This window comes from Pristiophorus japonicus, chromosome 16 (genome assembly GCF_044704955.1).
Source record: "Pristiophorus japonicus isolate sPriJap1 chromosome 16, sPriJap1.hap1, whole genome shotgun sequence".
Taxonomy (NCBI): Eukaryota; Metazoa; Chordata; class Chondrichthyes; family Pristiophoridae; genus Pristiophorus; species Pristiophorus japonicus.
Genome location: NC_091992.1, coordinates 3,706,682 through 3,728,301, shown reverse-complemented (window position 1 = coordinate 3,728,301; position 21,620 = coordinate 3,706,682). Strand labels below are relative to the sequence as shown.

The window sequence follows — 21,620 nt, the reverse complement described above, 5'->3', positions numbered from 1 at the left end:
CGCTGGGTCTCAGGAATACACAAGGAATCGCCGGGAGGGACAATCTCCCTCCGACAATATTCACAAACAGTTGAACTCAGGCTAATTTTAACATGTTCAATCATTTATGGCCAGACTATGATTATTCCTGGGAAGTGTTTTTCATTCTCGGGATGTGCGCATCCCCAGCAAGGCCGACATTTATTACCCGTCCCCTGGGTAAGAAGGCGGTGACGGTGGGGTATGTACTTGGCCAGCTGCAGTCCGTGTGGTGAAGGTGGTCCCACAGTGCCGTTTGTAGCGGTTTGATGCACGACGTGTGTCGCTCGGCCACGTCACAGGGCCGGTAAAAGTCAACCACATCGGTGTGGGTCTGGAGTCACATATAGGCAAGGGCGTTACTGAAGCAGTTGGGTCTTTACGACAATCCGATACCTTTATGTTCACTTTTAGAAGGTTGAAAGTGGAGACTCTGAGGATGGATTTATCACCTGAGGCACTGTGAACAATTCAGTGACTCCTCCAGTGAGCGCAGGGCACACACAGGGTGGGGGCGGTCAGGGTGAGCTCCCCCCCCCACCCCCCACCCACCTCCCTACACTCCCATAGTGGGCATGGTGCAGGAGAGGAAACAGACTCTGCTCAGTAAGGAGTGTTGGGATGGGTAAGAGTGGGGACTGTTGAATGGTTGCTATCTCTCAGACCGCTGCTTGCTGCTATTTGTCGTACATTAGGCATGAGCTGAAAACATACTCATTTTATTGAAAAAAGATTTGGATTTTTGCAGTGCCTTTCACAACCTCATGGCGTCACAAAGCGCTTTTCAGCCAATAAAGTACTTTTGAAGTGTAGTCACTGTTGTAATACAGTGAACGCAGCAGCCAATTCTCACACAGCAAGATCCCACAAACAACAATGTTAATGACCAGGTAATTTGCTTCTGGCGTTGCTTTTGGGATAAATATTGGCTAAATATTGGCTAGGACACCAGGGAGAGCTCCCCTGCTCTTCAAATTGTGCAGTGGGATATTTTACGTCCAACTCAGGGTGGACAGAGCCTCGGTTTACTGGCTCATCCGAAAGACAGCATCTTTCACAGTTGAGCACACCCTCAGTACGGCCCCTCCGACAGTGCGGCGCTCCCTCAGTGCTGCCCCTCCGACAGTGCGGCGCTCCCTCAGTACTGCCCCTCCGACAGTGCGGCACTCCCTCAGTACTGCCCCTCCGACAGTGCGGCACTCCCTCAGCACTGCCCCTCCCACAGTCCAGCGCTCCCTCAGTACTGCCCCTCCGACAGTGCGACGCTCCCTCAGTACTGCCCCTCCGACAGTGCGACGCTCCCTCAGTACTGCCCCTCCGACAGTGCGGCGCTCCCTCAGTACTGCCCCTCCGACAGTGCGGCACTCCCTCAGTACTGCCCCTCCGACAGTGCGGCGCTCCCTCAGTACTGCCCCTCCGACAGTGCGGCGCTCCCTCAGTACAGCCCCTCCGACAGTGCGGCGCTCCCTCAGTACTGCCCCTCCGACAGTGCGGCGCTCCCTCAGTACTGCCCCTCCGACAGTGCGGCACTCCCTCAGTACTGCCCCTCCGACAGTGCGGCACTCCCTCAGTACTGCCCCTCCGACAGTGCAGCGCTCCCTCAGTATTGCCCCTCCGACAGTGCGGCACTCCCTCAGTACTGCCCCTCCGACAGTGCAACGCTCTCTCAGTACTGCCCCTCCGACAGTGCGGCGCTCCCTCAGTGCTGCCCCTCCGACAGTGCGGCGCTCCCTCAGTACTGCCCCTCCGACAGTGCAACACTCCCTCAGTACCACCCCTCCGACAGTGCGGTGCTCCCTCAGTACTGCCCCTCCGACAGTGCGGCACTCCCTCAGTGCTGCGCTTCCTCAGTACTGGCCCTCCAACAGTGCGGCGCTCCCTCAGTGCTGCCCCTCCGACAGTGCGGCGCTCCCTCAGTGCTGCACTGGGTGTGTCAGCATAAATTACGTTTTCAAGTCTCTGGATTGGGGCTTGAACCCACAACTTTCATGACCTAGAGGCGAGAGAGCTACCCACTGAGCCACAGCTGACTCATTCATTCCTAGGAAATGACGAAAGCGCTGATGGACGTGTACTCCAACACCATCACCTCCCAGCACATCTGGCAAGTGACAGGCATCCTACTGGCTGAAGAACGCTCCCAATTCACATCTGCACTCTTCTTCCCGCTCTGTGCTATCTCCTACAACCTGTTTGAGTGAGTAAATGTTTGTTTTCTTCCAAAGTGTCTAATTTACACAGCCGGTGGTCATCCTCGGGCACAGCCGGTTCGTGCTTCACCGAGCCAGGGTAGGGACTGCTACAACTGGCCTTAATGTCTCTACTATAGGGACATGTAGTTCCAGGGAGGGGAAAACATAAAAAGGCCAACTCGGGATCCCCTCTTCATCACTCCCGTAGAACTCCGAGCACATTCTACTTGAGCAGAGTGACCTGTTTGTGTAATTAATACCCCATCAAGGGGTCGAGCCCAAGGAACCCGCACCTCAGCGGGAGCTGCTCCAGTAGGTGCTCTATCCAGGGAATCAGTGCCCATGAAGTTCGTAGCCCAGTGAGATAGTGCCTGCAAGATCCACACTCCAGTAAATGTGTGGGACCCGTACCCCAGTGAGAGTCAGTGTGTGTGTGGGACCCGTACCCCAGTGAGAGTCAGTGTGTGTGGGACCCGTACCCCAGTGAGAGTCAGTGTGTGTGGGACTGTACCCCAGTGAGAGTCAGTGTGTGTGGGACTGTACCCCAGTGAGAGTCAGTGTGTGGGACCCGTACCCCAGTGAGAGTCAGTGTGTGTGGGACCCGTACCCCAGTGAGAGTCAGTGTGTGTGGGACTGTACCCCAGTGAGAGTCGGTGTGTGTGGGACCCGTACCCCAGTGAGAGTCAGTGTGTGTGGGACTGTACCCCAGTGAGAGTCGGTGTGTGTGGGACCCGTACCCCAGTGAGAGTCAGTGTGTGTGTGGGACCCGTACCCAATGCGAGAGTTGAAGATATTTTCTCTCTCCAATAAAGTACTTTTAATGTTGTTTATCAGCTCCTTTAAAAAGACCTGGATGGATATCTGATTAAGAATGGAATTGAAGGATAGCTCCTTCCCCATGCAATGTGTGCAGGGATGGTACTGAGCTATACAGTCCCTGTGGGAAGCCCCAGCCGCCCCCCCACTTCTTTACTGAGTTTGTTGCTCAGCCGGGGAAGCAATGGAGGAGGTTCAATTAGCCTCACTGCCCAGGGAAAAAACGGTAAACTGCCGGTGTTTCTGCTGCCAATCCTGTGTCCTTTACAGGGAAGGTTAATCGTGTAGACTCCCTTCATGGTTCAGGAATCAGGCGGGAGGGCACGGCACGTGCTGTGGACTCAATGGTTCAACGCTTTCAGGAGAGGATAAATATGGTGAAGGGAGGATGACAATTAAAGCCAACCTGACACACGCAGTGTCACTAGAGCTAGGTAGGGCTTTACAATCGAGCTGGTAAAATGCAGAACAAAATGACGTCCATCAACTGCATCTAAATGGCCAATGTGGTGAAACATTTTCTTGTGTTGCCCAGGACAGAGGGGCGGACCAGCACTGGGAGAGGCACAAAATAGTGGCTTGAAATGGAAGTTGCAAGGCTGCTGAGTGAGTGCTGAAATGATGAAACTGATCTTTAGTGACTCCCAGTGTAGGGCATTACCAGCTCTGGTGTCCATGGCTGTGGGGTGGGGGGGAACGTTCCTCAGCCACTTCTTCATCCTAGTATTAAAACCAAAGCGCATCACACTCTCGTTCCCAGGCAAACTCTTCACCTCCCTGCTTCCTAAAGCACATGGCTTTTTACAGCCAGAGCTCAGCAGCAACTAACCACACCATCCTTCATCTCATATTCTTCCCAAGCTTTGATGGCGCTCAGTGCGATGGGCTGAAGCCTGAGCACGGTTGTATTCCGTACCAGGCCAGGCAGCTTCCACAGCTGCCTTAGTTTGCCAATAGCAGCAAAGTATAATCTGTAAAGTCTATTGTATGCTGCTAATCTTTATTAATGGAAAGTGTTTTTATATATAAAGACTATGCTTATGCTAATTGACACCATGCCATTGTGTTACTGATTTCATTGGCTAGGTGCAAGATGTAGAATCATAGAATGGTTACAGCACAGGAGGCTATTTGGCCCATTGAGCATATGCTGACTTTCTCCAAGTGTGCTTCAGCTAGTCCACTCCCCCACCCTTTCCCTATAGCTCTTCAGGTACTTAGCTAATTCCCTTTTGAAAACCACAAATGAATCTGCCTCAACCAATCTTTCAGGCAGTGCATTCCAGATCCTAACCACTCACTGTAAGAGGGGCAGGAGATCTAGACAATGTTCTAACAAGCTCTGCACAGCAGCTCCACTTTCTCCTGGGTTGGAAGGTGGGTGAGGCAGGCAGGCCACACTGTTTGTTTATGACCCAATGGTGGGGCTTCCCCTTGAACCACTGCAGTTATAATTACTCCCACCACATTGCTGCTCCTTGCAGTGGCAGAGGTCTCAGGGAGGTGCTGTTGAAGTGACCTTGGCAAGTAGCTGCTATATGCTGCAGCCACAGTGCACTGGTGATGGAGAGTGCAAAATGACAGAGAACCAATCAAGTGAACTGTTCTGGCCTGGATAGTGCCCAGCTTCTTGTGTTCCAGCTGCACCCATCTAATGGAAGGGGCACTCACGCCTTGTAGATGTGGAAGAGTCAGGTATCCGAGAATAGCCAGCCTTTGCCCTGCTGTCACAGCCAGTGGTGAGCAGATGCTCCAGAAGTTACTGAGCAGAAGTTAACCCCTAAAATGGAGAAATTACCATACTCCTCTCCAGCAATACATCTGGACCCCATTCACATTCACTGATGCCTCATTCCAAATTCCTTCCAACTTATTTGTACCTTCTTCCCAAGATTAGAATCCTTCACAATAGGGGAACAGTTTGCTGGATCAATTCTCCATTCCTGGGTAATCTGAATCAATTAGGTCACCTCAAAGTATCTTTTCCCCCAAAAAGACCAAAACCCCAACAATCTGATACGCTTCAGCAGCACCTCCCAAACCCACAACCTCTCCCACCTAGAAGGATAAGGGCAGCAGGCGTATGGGAACACCACCACCTCCAAGTCACACACCATCTGACTTTAAAAATATTTTGTCGACACTGGGTCAAAATCCTAGAACTCCCTCTCTAACAGCACCTTCACCACATGGACTGCAGCAGTTCACCAGCACCTTCTCAAGGGCAATTGGGAATGGCCAATAAATGCTAGCAATACCCATATCCCAGGAACTACCAAAACTTACCTACCCCAATACCCTATTAAGGACAATGTCATCCCTTCTGGGAGGGAGGGGCCAAATTTAAATACAAATTAAACTTTGGCCTATAGCAGCAGAGGCAGAGTGGAAATGCACATGAGCAAGAATTCAACTAAAGACAGTACTGGGTTGGTTTAGAATAATTTAAAGTTTTCTTCAAACTTTCTATAACAGCAAAGTGAAGTACACCCTCAGAACTGTACAGCATTCCTAGTGGGTTTAACTCAACACCACTGCAAATGTCTTGCCTCCATTTAAACCATTTTTTAACAAAGTACAGCCTCACACTAACTGTTGGATCCCATTCCTGGTCTGAATATTCTGTTTAAAATAAGGGGGGGGATGGCAGGGGAGAAAATGCAGTTCATGTTATATAAACTGCCACCTATTGGCCCAAAAACTTAGTCCTCAATCTTACTGCTGTGATGATCCTTATTTTGGTATCTAAACTTATTTACATACACATGTACAGTAATCAGTGCACAGGAACTTGGAGGATATGCTGTTTAATTACAGATGTGTTATACAAGGTATTACAGTGGATCACCAGTGGCATTGCTCGTGGAGCTGCAAAGGTTGGGCCACGCCTGCACTATGCTGGAGGAAGCCAGGGCCCCAGAAAGAATTAAAACCATAGGAAAGGTGGAGGGTGTGGCCATATTAGAGAGAGAAATATGAATGGGAAGGGATAGAGGTAAAAAAAAAGTTAAAAAATGAACAGGAAGGAAATAATAGTAAGTGGTTGACGGTCTAAAGAACTGGGGAAAGAGTAAGTAAACAGAGTAGTTGGATAGCTGAAAGCTGGAAAAGGCACAATGGACTGAACAAGCTCCTTCTGAGCTGTAAATGTATATGGCTATAGGACCAGGAAGGGGGAATTCACAGCTGTGTTCAAAGACAGTGCAGCAACAAAGTGCTTAAAGTTGTTGGGAAATCAGAGCAAATCAGCATGCCTTACAGAAACACAACGTTCATCAATAGGAGCCTCAAGATCAAGCTCTTTTCACTGCCCAAAAAGTTCCCATTTATACTTTACCTCCCTAATCTAGGACATTCATGTGGAACCTCGCCAAGCTCCCTTAAAACTCAAGCACATCTCAACTGCACTCCCCTGGTCTGCCATATCACAAATATCCTCAAACCAGCAGCTTAAATGGGACCTCTTACCTGAATCCATGCCGGCTGACCCTTTCAATCCCTTAAATGTCTAAGTTGTTTGATATTTAATTTACTGGTCTAGAGTTCCCAGACTCAGATCAACCATTAAAATAACAGGGCCACTTACCAATTCTGCAGCAGATCTCCCAAACTGTGACACCTTCCATTTCCCATCTTACAAAAAAAATGCAGGTCATTGTAAGAGTACTTAACCGTTCTCAGATCTGTGTTTGTGGACACTGTTCCCTCCTCTGCTCTGAATAATTCCTCATTATGTGAAGTACTTTGGAGACTTTCAAAGAAATGAAATCAGATGATCTATAATTGAACTCTTCCTGAAAATCAATATCCAACTTAGGTTTTGCTCCCTCACTTCCTGAATATATTTCTGCTGCTCATTTCCCTTTAAGTGGCCCAGTACCGCAGATTATTTATTTACTACATATATTTGACCTCATTAGCCAAAAGGTTCTCAGATGTCTTATAACACTTGGTTTGCTTTCAACCTACTTTTCTTCATCGCTATGATTTACCAGAATACTCAGCTAACATGACCCTAGCCATGGTGATTCCCTTCACCTGTAAAACTATATCCATGCATTTCACTGACCATAGCATTTGCAAGTTTAGAAAACTTTGTTCAGTCTGGGTCGAGCGCACTTGCATTACTTTCCTAATGTTGCACTCCTGCCTACCCATCAGGAACAGGTTCCTTATTCCCAGAAATCCATGATAAGCAACAGGTCACCAACCACCAACTGATCTGCTCCCCTTTGAAGACAATTTGTTCAACTATTAGCCACAGCTCTTTAACTGCTGCACTCTCAGTATCACTGCATGGGCAGTCCTTCTCGTTCCTGTACAAGTCATTACTTAACTGTGGGGGAAAACAAGCCCCCTTCATAATTCAACATGTGTGTGATATGACCATTGCAAATTGGCAGCCACATGCAGCATCTGAGATCCCTAAACACAAGACCTGGAGAGGGACAATTGCAGCAGTTTTAGGGAGTTACAATGTAGACAGCAAGTCACATTGAAAGACACTGCCCAAGCTTCTATAGGACCCCATTGGTGTCCGGTTGCTATGATCTCGTATCTCTCACACGCAGCAGGGGTCAGTGGATACAAGAGTGGAGTCTGGCTGCAGTGCCGAGGCTAAGGAAAAGAAACCAACTCCAAATCACTATCGAATAGCAGCTGCTGTAGAGTCTGGACATTTGTAGAATTGCCACCACTGAATACACTCAAGAATCATTTGAGCAAAGTAGCAAAGGGCCGCTGGTACCTATGGAACAGAAAGCAGCATTGGTGAATGGCTCCAAGGATGGAAAATGATCGCTTCATCACAAAATGCAACCTTGTACAACAGCCAGGATGTTATTATGGGGAGATTGGGCTGCATGGGATTCTATAAAATCAGGGCAATATCCAAAACTACAGTCACGATAAAGTATTAGTTTAGCAGGAGAATAATTTGCTGCAGGCCAGTTTAATTATCTAATAGCACCACAGCTCTCTAACTCTTCTCACTCCCCACAATCTTGCCTCAAATTCTGGCACCAAAAGACTTGACAACTCCACATGCAGGATCCTGAACAGCAACATACGCTCCCCCCTTCAATGAATCTGTCTATTCACTGTGCTCTCTCTCTCGCTCAATGTCTGCAAAACAAACCGTCGGTAGTCACAGACAGGAACAGCAGCAAAACAGATCTTAATTTAGGTTCTTTTATTTAAGTTTAATATTAATCCATGCTGTGTTTCAGTAAGAAGGATACAGATCTGTATCGGTGGCTCCAGTCAGATATATCCAGTAGTACAAATTAGCTTCAAGTTACACATACTGAACAAAGAGAGAAAGAGAAGGGGAAGGGGAAAGGAGGAGTGGGTAAGAAAAAAAAAAACTTGTTTGAACAAAGCATGCAGGCTTCAACAGCAGCTCAAACACGACCTGCTCTGCCAGGATGGACAAAAAATAACAGCAAAGGACTATCCATGGATTGCAACTGTCATCTGCTATCTTCAGGGTTAGCACGCTGAAGGAAAACACCGTGCACATCAGGCTCAAAGACTTTCAGAGCTAGCTATTGAATTGCTCACAAAGAACACAGTTTTATTTGTTTAGCCACACTGGTCGATGCATGAACATTTTGGGGGGGGGGAAAAGAGAATAAAGCAAACCAACAGCATGCAGTCACCAAGAAGGTTAAGACAGTTTGTAAATGCATAACACGTTTAAAGGGCCGAGGGTTTTGCAGCACACAAAGGAGCTGGGCTCAGTTGTCAATCATTGCGATTCATGACTGACCACCAATTCCAATACACTGCTCAGATCTCGATTGGTAAAAAGGTGGAGGCGTGAATTATTCACAAAGCTGTATTAAGTAGAATTGAACAGTTTATTCAAAAGGATTTCCAAAGAATTGTGGTATCTAGTCAAAGAAAGCAGGTCCCAGTTAAACATCCATAGAGAGCCAGCATTGCCTTTAGATTTTTTTTGAAACAAGTAAAAAATAAAAATAAAAAAAACAAAAATAATCCTCGGAACCCAAATGGGCACATAACTAATTCTGAGGTCCAGTACCAACATCAAATTTACTGGTTCTCAGCTTGGACTAGGACTGTGGGAAGGGACAGGAGAGGGGCAGACAGGGTCTTCTCATTCGCCATGTCTTCTCACTGATTGTCGTCATCAACATCTTGAACCACATCTTTACTCGGTTCTTCACCTGCGCAGAAAGGAACGAGGCGAGAGAAAAGATCATCAATTTACACACCAGCAGCACACCTACGGCAGCCTCCACAGCAGCAATTCTCACATACATGCAGCTTTCTAAAGATTAGCTGTCGCATTCCAGCCACGGGCAATCTGCCCCAATCCATCCTGCACATATGGCCTCACGGTCCTTCAATTGAGAAACCAGCCAGATCCCAACTCTGTTCAGCTGACAAGCAAGCTTTCATCTTAAAAAGATGATCAGACAAAGCCTCCCCCTCCCCACAACAAAACCCAAAAGGAGGAAGCGAGAACATCTGCATGCAGGGCCTGGTCACGGAATAGCAGGGGTACTTCTATATATGCTGCAGAAACAAGCATTTGACATGGAGCCTTTTCTCAATTGGAAGAGCGTGTCGAGGCAGAACTGAAAAAGGCCCGATCACAGTTATATTACACTGGAAGCATAAATTTGATTAAAAAACTACAACCAATGGAAGGCTTTGCAGAATACGTATTCAGCAACACCACAGGAAAGCATAAAGGAGACGACAAAGGAACCCATCAGTTATAAATCCCTAGTACCTTGCCCCAGTTCAGACCAGTAACTGACCGTGGGGTTGGAGCATTTGGTGAATGCAACACGTAAGTATTGAGAGAAAAGCAAATGCAAGATACAATCATGTGACTATAGAGGCCTCTAAATATCATAAATGCCCAACACTCCCATGTGTTACTTTAACGTGGGCTTACTTTAGATTGGATTAATGTCCGTCAAAATAGCACAGGAAGGATTTTCATATAAAGACAATGTATTTGTATACTGGTGTCTCAAGGCCAAAGTAGGATACGGTTATCCTCAGAGAGGTCACTCACTACCTTTGGGAAACAGTCATCGGTATACTGATTCACAAGTTCCATTCCCGATTATTCCAGCTAAAGATGTACATATGGTGACAACAGAATTCGCAGTTCCCCAAACTGTTCACAACCCAATGGCACGACCTGGATGCCAGTCAACCTCCCATTCTGTAATTTTATCCGGGGTGGGGGGTGGGGCCACCATCAGAATGACCACCTAGGAAGAATTTATTTGACGGCGGATGTTGAGTAGCTTACTCAAAGCTAGCTGTTTAACCTCCGTTTAAATACTGTTGGCATGCCTGACTCTGGAGTAAAAACAGGTGATTGGATCAAAATCGATAAAGGCAATCTCCCTGCAGGAGTGGGAAATATTACTTGCAGTAAGAATTCAATTTGCAAAGCAGCACCATGTTTTCACCAATTAACCAATAATGAAAGGCTGTGGTTGCTAGAATTATTTGGCTATTAAGCATTATCTCTAGGTCAGTTGGAGATTGCACAAATCTGTAGTATGCACTGATGCCAGTTCAAGCTGCAGGAAGTCCTGAGGTCGATAAATCTGTTGCCCGATTCCACTCTCGCCAAAAAATACAGCACTTGAATGTAGATCAGAATTGTGAAATTTTGTTGCTTGGGTGAAAGGAAACGGATTTCTGTATTACATGAGCTATTTCTCTGGTTTCACTCCAGTGCTGCTGAACTGCATAGCTATAATGCAAATAGATTTTGCAGTATTTTATAAAACATACCTTTAGCCAAAAAGGAAAATAGCTTAAAATAGTCAAGAGGTATTAGAAAGATTAGACCAACAGCAAGCACTGCATCTTTAAAAGTAGAGGCATTATGTATAGCAACAAACTGCAGCACCTCTTGCATATCCATCGATGCCCAAATCAAGTGCCAATCAGTATCAATTGTGGACAGTGCACAGATCAGAGCTCCTTCAAATTTGCATTGGAAAGACTGGGGGAAGTGATTCAAGGGAAGACCAAGTACTCCACCATCAGAATCTACAAGCTTGGGTACAGCTGATATTACAGGTCTGCGCAGCCATGTAGCACTGGGACTGGAAGGTACACAGTGTTAGTACCATCTCAACTCTGGGACCTGGGCTTAAATCTAATCCAACACAATGGAAGAACTAGGTCTTGCACTTGAAAGTCAGTGTTGCCTCACCGATGATAAGTGCACAGCACAAGACTCTCCACAATCTCAGGTTAACCAGACATAGAGGATGGCTGGTATAGGTAGCAAATGTCAAATTGGTTCAAGAGTGCTGTAAAGTTGGTGAGTTAGGGCACGTAGTTGATGCTCCATGCTGCACCACACTGAGTTACTCACACAGGAAATGGAAACTAAGTGTAGGGTTTTAATTGCCAACCATGACGAAGGATGGTGAAGAGGGTGTCTGACTAACTGCTCCCATTTATGGTTCCAGTACACACCTGAATGAGAGCAATGCACATCTCTAGGGCTGGAGTGCCATTAATGCAAATATCATTTGCAATGAAGAATTATTGATTTTATTAGGGTTCTTTAGACCATTCGTTTAATTACACTGGCGGTAACCTTTTGGGAGGGATGGGATGATTGCAGTAATAGTCCTGGTGGGATTGGACCGACCGCAGATATTTCGCCCAATCTCACAAATCACTGGTCTGTACAAAATCGGCTAAACAAAACAAATTTGTATAGACACTACAGCTTTAATAACAGCAAGCACACCAAGTCCAGGCAAGGAACGAGCGGGTTAAATATAAAAAACTGCTTATCTTGAGCATGCCCAGATTCAGGACAAAAGTACCTTCCCTACAACAAAGTGAAAGTACAGGGGCTGCCCATGACGTAGAGCTACAGATATTGCAGACTGATCATGACCAGCAGGGACCACACACTACAGCAGAAACACACGAGTGGCTGAAGCCATATCAGACAGAAGTCAGAGCATACCCACAGCTGGGAATAAAGCTCCTCCAAGTACATCCGATTCGGAGAGCGTGGCTGGGGCAGGCCCAGCTGTGAGAAGAACACGTAGGTTAATGCAAGGATGGGACAGATGTCACAATACCATCAGACAGCTATGAAAAACACAAATCCAATTTTAAGATTGCAATTTCCCTCCCCTTACTGGCCCAGAAGGTTTCTCTGGAGTTAAGAGTGCTGCTGTTTGTGAAGTCATTCTCTCCCAAATCTATGTACCACCTCTAGCCGAGGGCAAGCAAACACTTGCCCTCTCCTTGCTGTGGATGTGCCATTTTGAAGTAGCTGCTCGGATTGTTGTAACCTACAAGGCTATAGACAGAGCTGGAAAGTGGGATTAGGCCGGATAGCTCTTTGTTCGCCGGCAGACACAATGGGCCAAATGGCCTCCTTCCGTGCTGTAAATTTCTATAATTCTAGGATGGAGGGCACAACACAGGGAGATATCTGATCTTCATTTGCCAACTCCAAACAGTTTGCCCAGATGCAGTACAGTGTGAGAGACCAGAGCCAGTGTACCCAGAGGCCAAGGCTCAACTCCCCCAATATAGCAGAGCTAATTATAATTTCATGCCGTTGGAAGTTTACAGCAAGAATCACAAAATGGGTCAGAATCAGCAACAGCTGTAACAATTTACTGATGGAAGGCCAGAATCCACAACAATGCATCATTAAAAACTAGTAAAATGGTATTGTGACATCTTGAAGAGGTGACAACTGCTTGGCATTGTGAATGACTTACAAAGTACAGATTACAGGGGGAATGAATGGCTCATATCCTTTAGGAATCTATTCAGGAAGGAGAAAGGCATGGAAGAAAAAAAACAGGAAGAGTGAATGCACAATCACAGAGGGAAATGTAATAGTATATAATGAAGGGCACATAAATAATAGCAAGAGATTCTCCAATGCAATGGAGAGATTAATTATTATACTGAGAGCGCCTGGTTATTTCACACCAATTAGTGGCACCTCAGCTCAGAAAGTGATCAATCACCCAGCAACCAACACTGGAGAAATCGCCGCGTGCAAACTGTATATTATTCAATGCCATTAAAGCTACACCCAGTGTTCTATCTCCGACAGGCCAGGCTGTCGCAATATTAGACCCATGGAGGGAGAGTGTGAGTAGAGGACATGATGGAAACTACCAGCAATGCCTGGTGTATCAGGGCAGGAACAGCACACTACATATCAAGACACAGATCTACACATCATCTTGGGAGTGAAATCACAGAACCGAGTTGAATTTAAAATCACAGATCAAAGACTGAGAGGAATAGTTTGGTCCCATAATCGATGTGCAGTGAAAGCTATTGTAACTGGATTTATCCCACAGGAGGCAGAGATGAACTGCGATTTGTTGCTTTACCGTTCCTCTTTTTAGGGGCTTTTTAAATGTTTTAGTCTAGACAGTATGCAGCATGGGGCGTTACAGAATAGTGGCTGCAAGATACAGCATCCTTACTGCAACCTATTCCGGTAAAGACATCTGACCCAGCTGTAGATGCTGGGCAGAAATCGTGAAGCGATGCAGGGGCCTCCAGCATCTGCTGGTGCCATCCAGCAGATGAAACAAAGCACATTGTCAACTTCATGTTGGTCAGCCAATGGGTGTTCCCCTGCTGGCCTGGACCCACAATATCCTGATACAGGGCACCCGAGTGGTGTAACATGGCTTCAGGCACACATCACCGTGAGACCACCTCCTGGAGAGGAAGTCTTGTGCACCTCCCAAACAGCCAGTCAAAGCAACCTCTGTCAGGATATGGTGCATGGCTGTGGGAAGGAGAGAAGCTGGAGTCTTTCCTTAAAAACAGTTTACGTGGGCCCCAGACCCAAGACTAGTAGAAATTTTAACCCTTGGAAACATTAAATTCGTTGAGTTGAGCCACATTTTGTCAAGTTCAGCTGGCTGTGGGTCCTTTGCACAGATTCGAGAACAATTTCTTGCAAGTGAGCTGGGATAATCAGTTGAAAAGTTGTTTGGTGAGGGAGCAGGCCAACGCAGAGTTAAAGCTTACCTTAGAAGAGCCCCAATAGCTCATCTCCCCCATCCCCTCTGAATACACCATCATCATCATCGGCAGTCCCTCGGAATCGAGGAAGACTTGCTTCCGCTCTTAACATGAGTTCTTAGGTGGCTGTACAGTCCAATACGAGAACCACAGTCCCTGTCACAGGGGGGACAGATAGTCGTTGAGGGAAGGGGGGTGGGGGATGGGGACTGGTTTGCCGCACGCTCTTTCCACTGTCTACACACCCACGTAACGCTACAGGGGAAGACCATTACTTTGTCCTCCATTATTTTGGCTGCAGTAGTTTGCTGAATGCAGACAATTGAGCACAAGGGATCTATGCAATATTTGTACTGAAGGTATCCTACAGGCTACTGGGGCATGGATTTAAACACCTCAAATCTACACAACCTGCCCATCCCAACTCTTTGGTTTCAGTGAGGTGAGGAATATTGAGGCAAAACAAATTAGGACATCCACTGCATTCATTTACATGAAATGGTAAGGATTCCCACAAACTGACAGCTTTAGCTGGTTACGTACCATCTCCCTGCATGTCTGAAGTCCATAGTGTCAAGTTGTCACGTAACAACTGCATAATGAGTGTAGAGTCCTTGTAACTTTCTTCACTCAAGGTGTCCAGTTCTGCAATTGCATCATCAAATGCTGCCTTTGCCAATCTGTGGGTGAAAGGGAATTTTATTTTGTTGCATCAGCCAACTTAATGTAAGATTTGACAGCCCAGATTGGCATTTAGCATCTCTATCACCGAACAGCTGACATTCAGTCTGCTTTCAACAGAATGGTTCACTGGGTAAAAGAAACAGCCATTGGGCACCAGCAAACCCCCACAAATAGCAAGATGAATATCCAGCTCATCTGTTTTGGTGGCACTGAGCGAGGAGGAACATTGGCCAGGACTCCAGACGTCCTTTGAAAATATCCCATGGGATCTTGAACGCCCACCTGAACCATAGGAATAGGGAGACAGGACCTCAGTTTAACACCTCATTCGTAGCACAGCCTCTAACACTGCAGCAATGCCTCAGTGCTCCACTGGAGTATCAGCCGAGATTAGGGCTTGAACTAACTCAGGACTGAATTGTGCGGAACTGAACCCAGCTGACACACTTCCCTCCACAGCTGAAACATTGGCTGATGCACTGTCCAGGCTCACACGAGGCCATTCAGATAAGGTACCAGAGGGCTCCTGGGATATGTGGAATTGCATCTCTAATGTGGGTCACCAACTTTAGCAGAGGAGGCTACAACCGCAAGTCTAAATTCCTGCTTCTCACTCATACAAAAAAACCCGGTATTGTTCCAGTTGGCGTAGCCTGTACTTACCTGCAGGCACGGTCAGGGGAGTTGAGGATTTCATAGTAGAATACGGAGAAATTCAAAGCAAGGCCTAAGCGGATGGGGTGCGTCGGCGGAAGTTCTGTCATTGCAATATCACTCGCCGCCTTGTATGCAACCAGGCTGTTCTCTGCTGCCTCCTTCCTGTCGTTCCCTGTCGCAAACTCTGCCAGATACCTGTGATAATCACCTTTCCTGTAATCAGGACAAAGGACAGTCAGTAATCCATGGCCAGGTCACTAACACATGGCTTCTTCATTGCAATCTAGTTTTAAAACTGAAAACAGCAAGGACCAGCAACACACATCATTCGCTTCTGAATGCTGGTGCAACTTAAAATATAAAACAAGGATTCAGCTAATGAGCCACCCATTCCCCATCTTACACTCGACTCACCCCTGCACACCCCCCAAAAAGAGAACAAAATATCAAGAAACCTGCTGGAAAAAGATTGAATACCGTAAAGAAGATACATTTATATAGTACTAGCATTATCTTTCTTCCCCGCCTTCGACTCTGAACTGGGGTATAGTGTGACTGGGGTTAGCAGGAAATAAAGTCACAGTTGAATCTGATCTTTTATTACCCAGGAATCCACACGTAGGCACTTTGTACCAGGGGGCACTCGGCTAACTGCAGTACCCCAAATGCTGCTCTGACTGAGGGCAGCGACATCAGCACAGACCAGGAATCCAACCCGAGACCTATAGGTCAATATGGCTCAGTACCACACTCAGTGGCTTTACCTGCTAGGCCATTCTGGGAGCATCCACTATTGTTCTCTTCGTCAACTCCTCTTCTTTAACTGGCAGAGAAAAAGCCGGAGTCTTTGTCCATAACCCCTGCTATAGTACAATAGCACTTCCACCCACAGGGGAACAACAGTGCCCAGTGAACTGTTCCCTAGTACGAGTTAGACATCACCCTACCCCAACATGGAACCTTTTATGGAATCAGATCCCAGCAGTGACATGTACCCATACCCTGAAATGCCCAGTACGTACATTTTATAGTAGAAAACCTTTGACTCTCCGGAGTTGGCAGCAGGAATGAGGTGTTTATCCAGTACATCCAGAATGTCATTACAAATTGATTTCAGCTCATTCTCGACCTGAAATGACAGCATTTAAAATCACAAATCTGAGAGCAATCAACAGACCAAAGTTGTAACTTCAGACTTATCAGCATGGGCACTCTCCAATGGCAGTATAAATTAGTCACTGACATGAATTCAAATGAGAACACTCTTCACCCAGATACAAGAGCAGCCAAAAGTGTACATGTGTGAGTATTGACCCGAATACTGCACCTGTTAATATATTTATGTATAGAAAGCTGGAGAGACCATCAACGTGAGCCATGGAACTCTGACCCAACAATTCAGCAGGGACACAGTAGCGACAGAAAGCGTGTTCAGTTTACTTTTGCTCACATGCAGCCACCAGCTGAGAACAGGCTGATGAACAGTTCAGAATTCTTTACCAGCACTACTCTAATCCACTTTTAGGGGTCATAACAAGCATCCCGGAGCAGTTCCCTCAGATTTCCCCCTCGTCCCCATCCAACGTGGGCAAACATCTGGGCTATCCAGGCTGTCATGACTGAGATCAAAACTCACCATCTGCCTCTTTTGGACTGGAGACAAAAATATATTGAACAGCTTGGTATTAGTAATAAAACTTATTTTAAAAGTACTCCTAGGAATAAGGAAGTTGATCCCAGCAGCATAAAAACATTTCCTGGGCCAATTGTTGCACAGAATGCCTGATACACCATGTGTCACATTCCTATGTACAAGATGTTGAACTGACTACTTCAATGACATTACCAGGCAAAGTTTCAAGTCTTGAGTTTTGATTGATGAAAAAGTCCTTGAAGCCAGCTTTTAATCACAATTTTGCAATTTTGTTTCCACCTCCCAGGAGAGTAGCGCAATCCTAGAAAAACTTTGATTCAAACAACTGTTTGATTTGAACACAAGCTGAAAACTCAAAACGAGCTGGACCCAGAGCCTCCCATTCGCTAAAAGCTAAGATTCAGTACTTCCAACTGCAGTTTTACCAACACAAGCCACTGGAGTTCAGAAGTGTACCATGATGGGTTTATTATAGCCAGTTCATTGCCCTTGTGTTCAATTCAAAGCACACTTACAGAACTGCTTCAGATTTCAAATGTAAGGCTTGGCGCTTTTCTGAAATAAAAGATACTTCAGAAACAATTTTCAATTTTGGTACAGTATAACCCCTGGGACAAACCGTTCACCAGTTACCAGTGTAGATTTGAACTCCCACACAGAATGCAGGGGAGAGGAGCCAGACTTTGGTTGGGAGTTGCCACGGGAGGGCCAATCGATTCTTGTTGGGAAACTGCAGGGGCTGCAGACTTTCCCTGTGAGGCCTTTCTCCCGTAGTAACATGAGTTAGTGCTGGTTATCCAGCAGGTTTCAGTAGTTGGAGTGAGCACAGCAGTTTCTCCAGCCAGGCTGGCCATTAAATCGTCCCAGTGCCTTGTGAGCAATGGGTGCAGATTGGAATGGATTAACGGAGTGCCTGCCTGATTCAGCTCGATGCCCCAACCGCCCACCGGTAAAATCACCGCAGGTTATCAGAGCGGGAAAAGAGCCGCTCAATTGTAACTTCTGTTCTGCCTGATTTTGAAGAGGGGGAATTAAACACCCCCGCCGCCCCCCCAGCCCCATTCCACGAGACGGGCCTCAAACTGGGATTAGATTGATCCAAATACTTTAGATATTTTCACATTTACTGGACAGGGAATTAGAACAAAATTCCCAAGCTGCATTCCTGAAGGGAAACAAACGCTGACAAGTGAACGGAATTTCCAAAATGGAAGTCTGCGGATAATCCAATTATTTTTCCCTTCCCCCGTTCCAAATGGACTTTCACTGATGTCATGAATTGAATCTCAGCCGAGCTCCTCAAATACCATTCTAATTAGATCAGAAAGTAGAACAGATCACAGAAGGAATACATTCCATTGAAAATTTTAACTTCAGATTGTGAGCAGCAGCTTACTATAATGACATTCTTGGTCAGGATGTGCCAGTCCCACACCAGGTAGTGCATGCATCTATCAACCCATCGCACAGTCTCCATTTTCAGCTTTGCTAGACAGCATTCAAACCACATGCAAAACAGTTAGGGGTCACAGCTCCACCTCTCAGGATCTCAGTCGTTTTGTTATCCTAGTCATCGGGTTTGGATTTGGATTGGGTTCACAAGCCGAAGAAAATTTTTGCTGGCCAAATTTACAGCAACCAGCAAAACTGTGTCCATAAGAACAAGTCAAAGTATTCGATTTGTAAGCAAGATGCCAGTGAAAGGGAATGGAACAAGCTATTGAGGCAAATCGGCCCAAATAGCATGAATTGCAGCTTTTTCACAGCCACTTCAAATTATCACCTTTTAAAAGATTGCAACATCGCATTTTTTATGCAATCTTCGAAAGAGCATCACACTCTCTGGACAGGTTGAAAGTCAGGCGCTGCAGAGTTTAGTCCTCCAGTCTATTCTGCCACCTGGTGTTCTATAAAGGCACATTAATACATGGGAAATTGGAAACAATCGACGTAAAATAGCAAGTCTTTCGAAAATTTTCACAGCAACATTTTATGAGGTAGAATGGAAAACTCCAACAGAACTACGCTCTGTATTTTTGTCCAAGTAAAAATGTGCAGGGATTAGTATAGACCAAAACTTCATACAGTACTGCCATTTAACCACACAAAGGACTCGCTGCATTGTGGAGCGATCTTAATGGAAATGCAGTTGGGAGCAAGAGATGAGCAGTGTGTTTGCAACGATTCACTCGCCAGGCAGTACAGGCGACAAGTGCCGTCGCACCGACGCCAGCTCTCAGCATTATCTACTCATTGCAATCCAATTCATTTCCTCAAAGAACAATTTAAACTGAAGCCTGTATATTAAAAACACCCAAACTATCCACAAGTCGCTGGTGTTAAATGAATTAATCATTGGCAGTCTGTACTACAACCGTACTATTCCAGTCAGCAGCTAGTTTCCAGCATTTTGACTGACTCAAATTCCTTACACACCAAGATACCAGGCAGTAGAGATGGTGCAGAGTAGATGCAACCAGTTTCACTGTCGAATGAGAAAAGGGCTCCGACAATGCAAGCCATTCAGTGGCACGGAGACACACCCAGAATCAGTACGGGCTCCATGGCTGTAAAAAGGTCCATACTGACCTCGGAAGGGAGAAAATTTAGAGGTTTAAAAATAGGGGAGCTACTATTCAACTGAACACATGGCAACTTAAACTTGGTGAATGAAATGCTTAAGTGTTCCAAATGGGAGGGGCTGGGAATGGATAAAATAAATTACAAATCACCAATACTTGTCAGAAATTAGAAAACTGTTATTCTTTCGTGGACTCCTTTGCGTTGTAGAAACAGCACTGCTTCATCCAAGAACACAGATTTCCAGACATATTAATGGCATATTTTGCCATTAGAAGCCTCAGCTTTTCCATGTAATGTTCATGTGAATGGGTTAATTTCTCATCGTTTTTACAAATAACTGATAAGATAGGTCCGACAACAAAGTTGGTTAAACTGGTCGTGCAAGCTGACTCCCACAGTCCCAGTGCTTCGGGAAAACACAATAGAACAATTTTAAGCTGACACAAACATTAAGAGCACCAATTCAATCTCTAGATTCAGGGAATACCTGATAAATAAATTGAGATTCAGTGCTCCATTTAGAGCTTTAGCTGAACTCCTCAAAGATGTTACTGCCTTGTCATTCACTCACAAGGACACATTACTGTGGTATATGTTCCAGTAATCTGCCCAAACCATAGCACTATTGCAGCCCAGACTTCAGATTCTATATATTTGGTTATCACACTCTAATATAACCACTTCCATAAGACGAGTAGAACATAATTCAAGGGCAAAGGCTCGACTGTTGCTCTCTTTCTTTCTTCTCAACCTTATGGACGCCAGCAAAACTGCCGTTAATGCCACCTCCAGTTACCTTGACAATTGAATTATCCTAGTGCAGCAAGAGTAAGGGACAGGAGCAATCTTCCCTGTAATTCTGAGCTGTGCAGCCCATTCAAAATACCGTGCATGCCCATTTTTTCTATTGAAAAGCCAGCTTAGCAGGATCCTTGCAGTGCTGCACAACTGCGCAGCTTGCAGGGAACATTGGACACTAGTCCCGTGTAGGTCAGATCAGGCAGGCTCCCTCCCTCGAACACCTTACCTGGCAGAGTATGGTTTTTTGCCTCTGCACTTTCTCCAATGCATGTTTTTTTGGTACGGTGAAAGCAACATTTTTTAAATTACCACCTTAAATGCACTGCCAATCTGATTGGAGGCTCAAATCACCCTGTTGCCAAGAAACATGACTGAATTATTCCCTGGAAACTGACTGCTATACATTATATCTACAATTTGCAAGGGACAGTAAGCCATTTGGCCTTACCGTTTGTCTGTATTCACGGATCATTTTTAGTTTGTCCTCTCCACCTTTATTTTCCTCCTTCTGCTCAATACTGCTGATTATCCTCCAGGACGCTCTCCGTGCTCCAATCACATTTTTGTAGGCCACAGACAGTAAATTCCTTTCCTCAACCGTCAACTCCACGTCCATTCCAGCTACCTTCTTCATTGATTCCACCATTTCTGTGTCACAGGAAAGAAATATAAATCAGAATAGTAACTAGTGATGGTCAATGCATTAAGGGTCAATATACAGGGCTTACATTATTTTGGGAGGGAATGGGAAGAGTTAACAGAACCGAAGCGTGAATGGTATTCGAGCCCCAGCTTCTGACGTCCTGTCAGAGTAACAAAGCAGGTTTAGATTAATGCTCCACACCCCCGAATCCATGTTCATAGCAACTCCGAAACTCAAGGTGCCAATCAATTCATTAGTTGTCTGTCAGCTCAAATTTCATTTATTTTTTGATACCATTTTAATAACCCACGCAGTCTACAGTACAGCTGCTACCCCATTTTAAATACTAAAAATGTAATCCAGCCTCTACTTTTTTGTTGCATTTAACTGAACTACTATCCAGCACCAATTAGAAACTTTTCCATTAACTTGCATGAGAAGCAGGAAATGTTCAAGTTGCATTGGCATAAACTTCAAAAAAATACGAGGGGTGGAAGCAAGATGGACAAAGGAAAATTTGCCACATATTCTA

General features: G+C 45.8%; 1 protein-coding gene across 2 annotated transcripts in view; it reads right to left on the bottom strand.

The window, feature by feature from the left end:
* Positions 1-8,202: 8,202 nt before the first annotated feature.
* Positions 8,203-21,620, bottom strand: part of ywhae1 (tyrosine 3-monooxygenase/tryptophan 5-monooxygenase activation protein, epsilon polypeptide 1) — a 34,051-nt gene continuing 20,633 nt past the window's right edge. Inside the window, exons 2-7 of one of the 2 annotated variants that reach the window (XM_070856896.1) lie at positions 20,894-21,093; positions 16,430-16,536; positions 15,414-15,620; positions 14,610-14,746; positions 12,791-12,837; positions 8,203-9,217 (exon numbers count right to left, since the gene is read on the bottom strand). In XM_070856896.1, coding sequence (XP_070712997.1) covers positions 12,830-12,837; positions 14,610-14,746; positions 15,414-15,620; positions 16,430-16,536; positions 20,894-21,093 — 659 coding nt within the window. In that variant the 3' untranslated portion in view covers positions 8,203-9,217; positions 12,791-12,829. The remainder of the gene's footprint in view (positions 9,218-12,790; positions 12,838-14,609; positions 14,747-15,413; positions 15,621-16,429; positions 16,537-20,893; positions 21,094-21,620) is intronic. The other variant, XM_070856895.1, reaches the window with a different exon arrangement.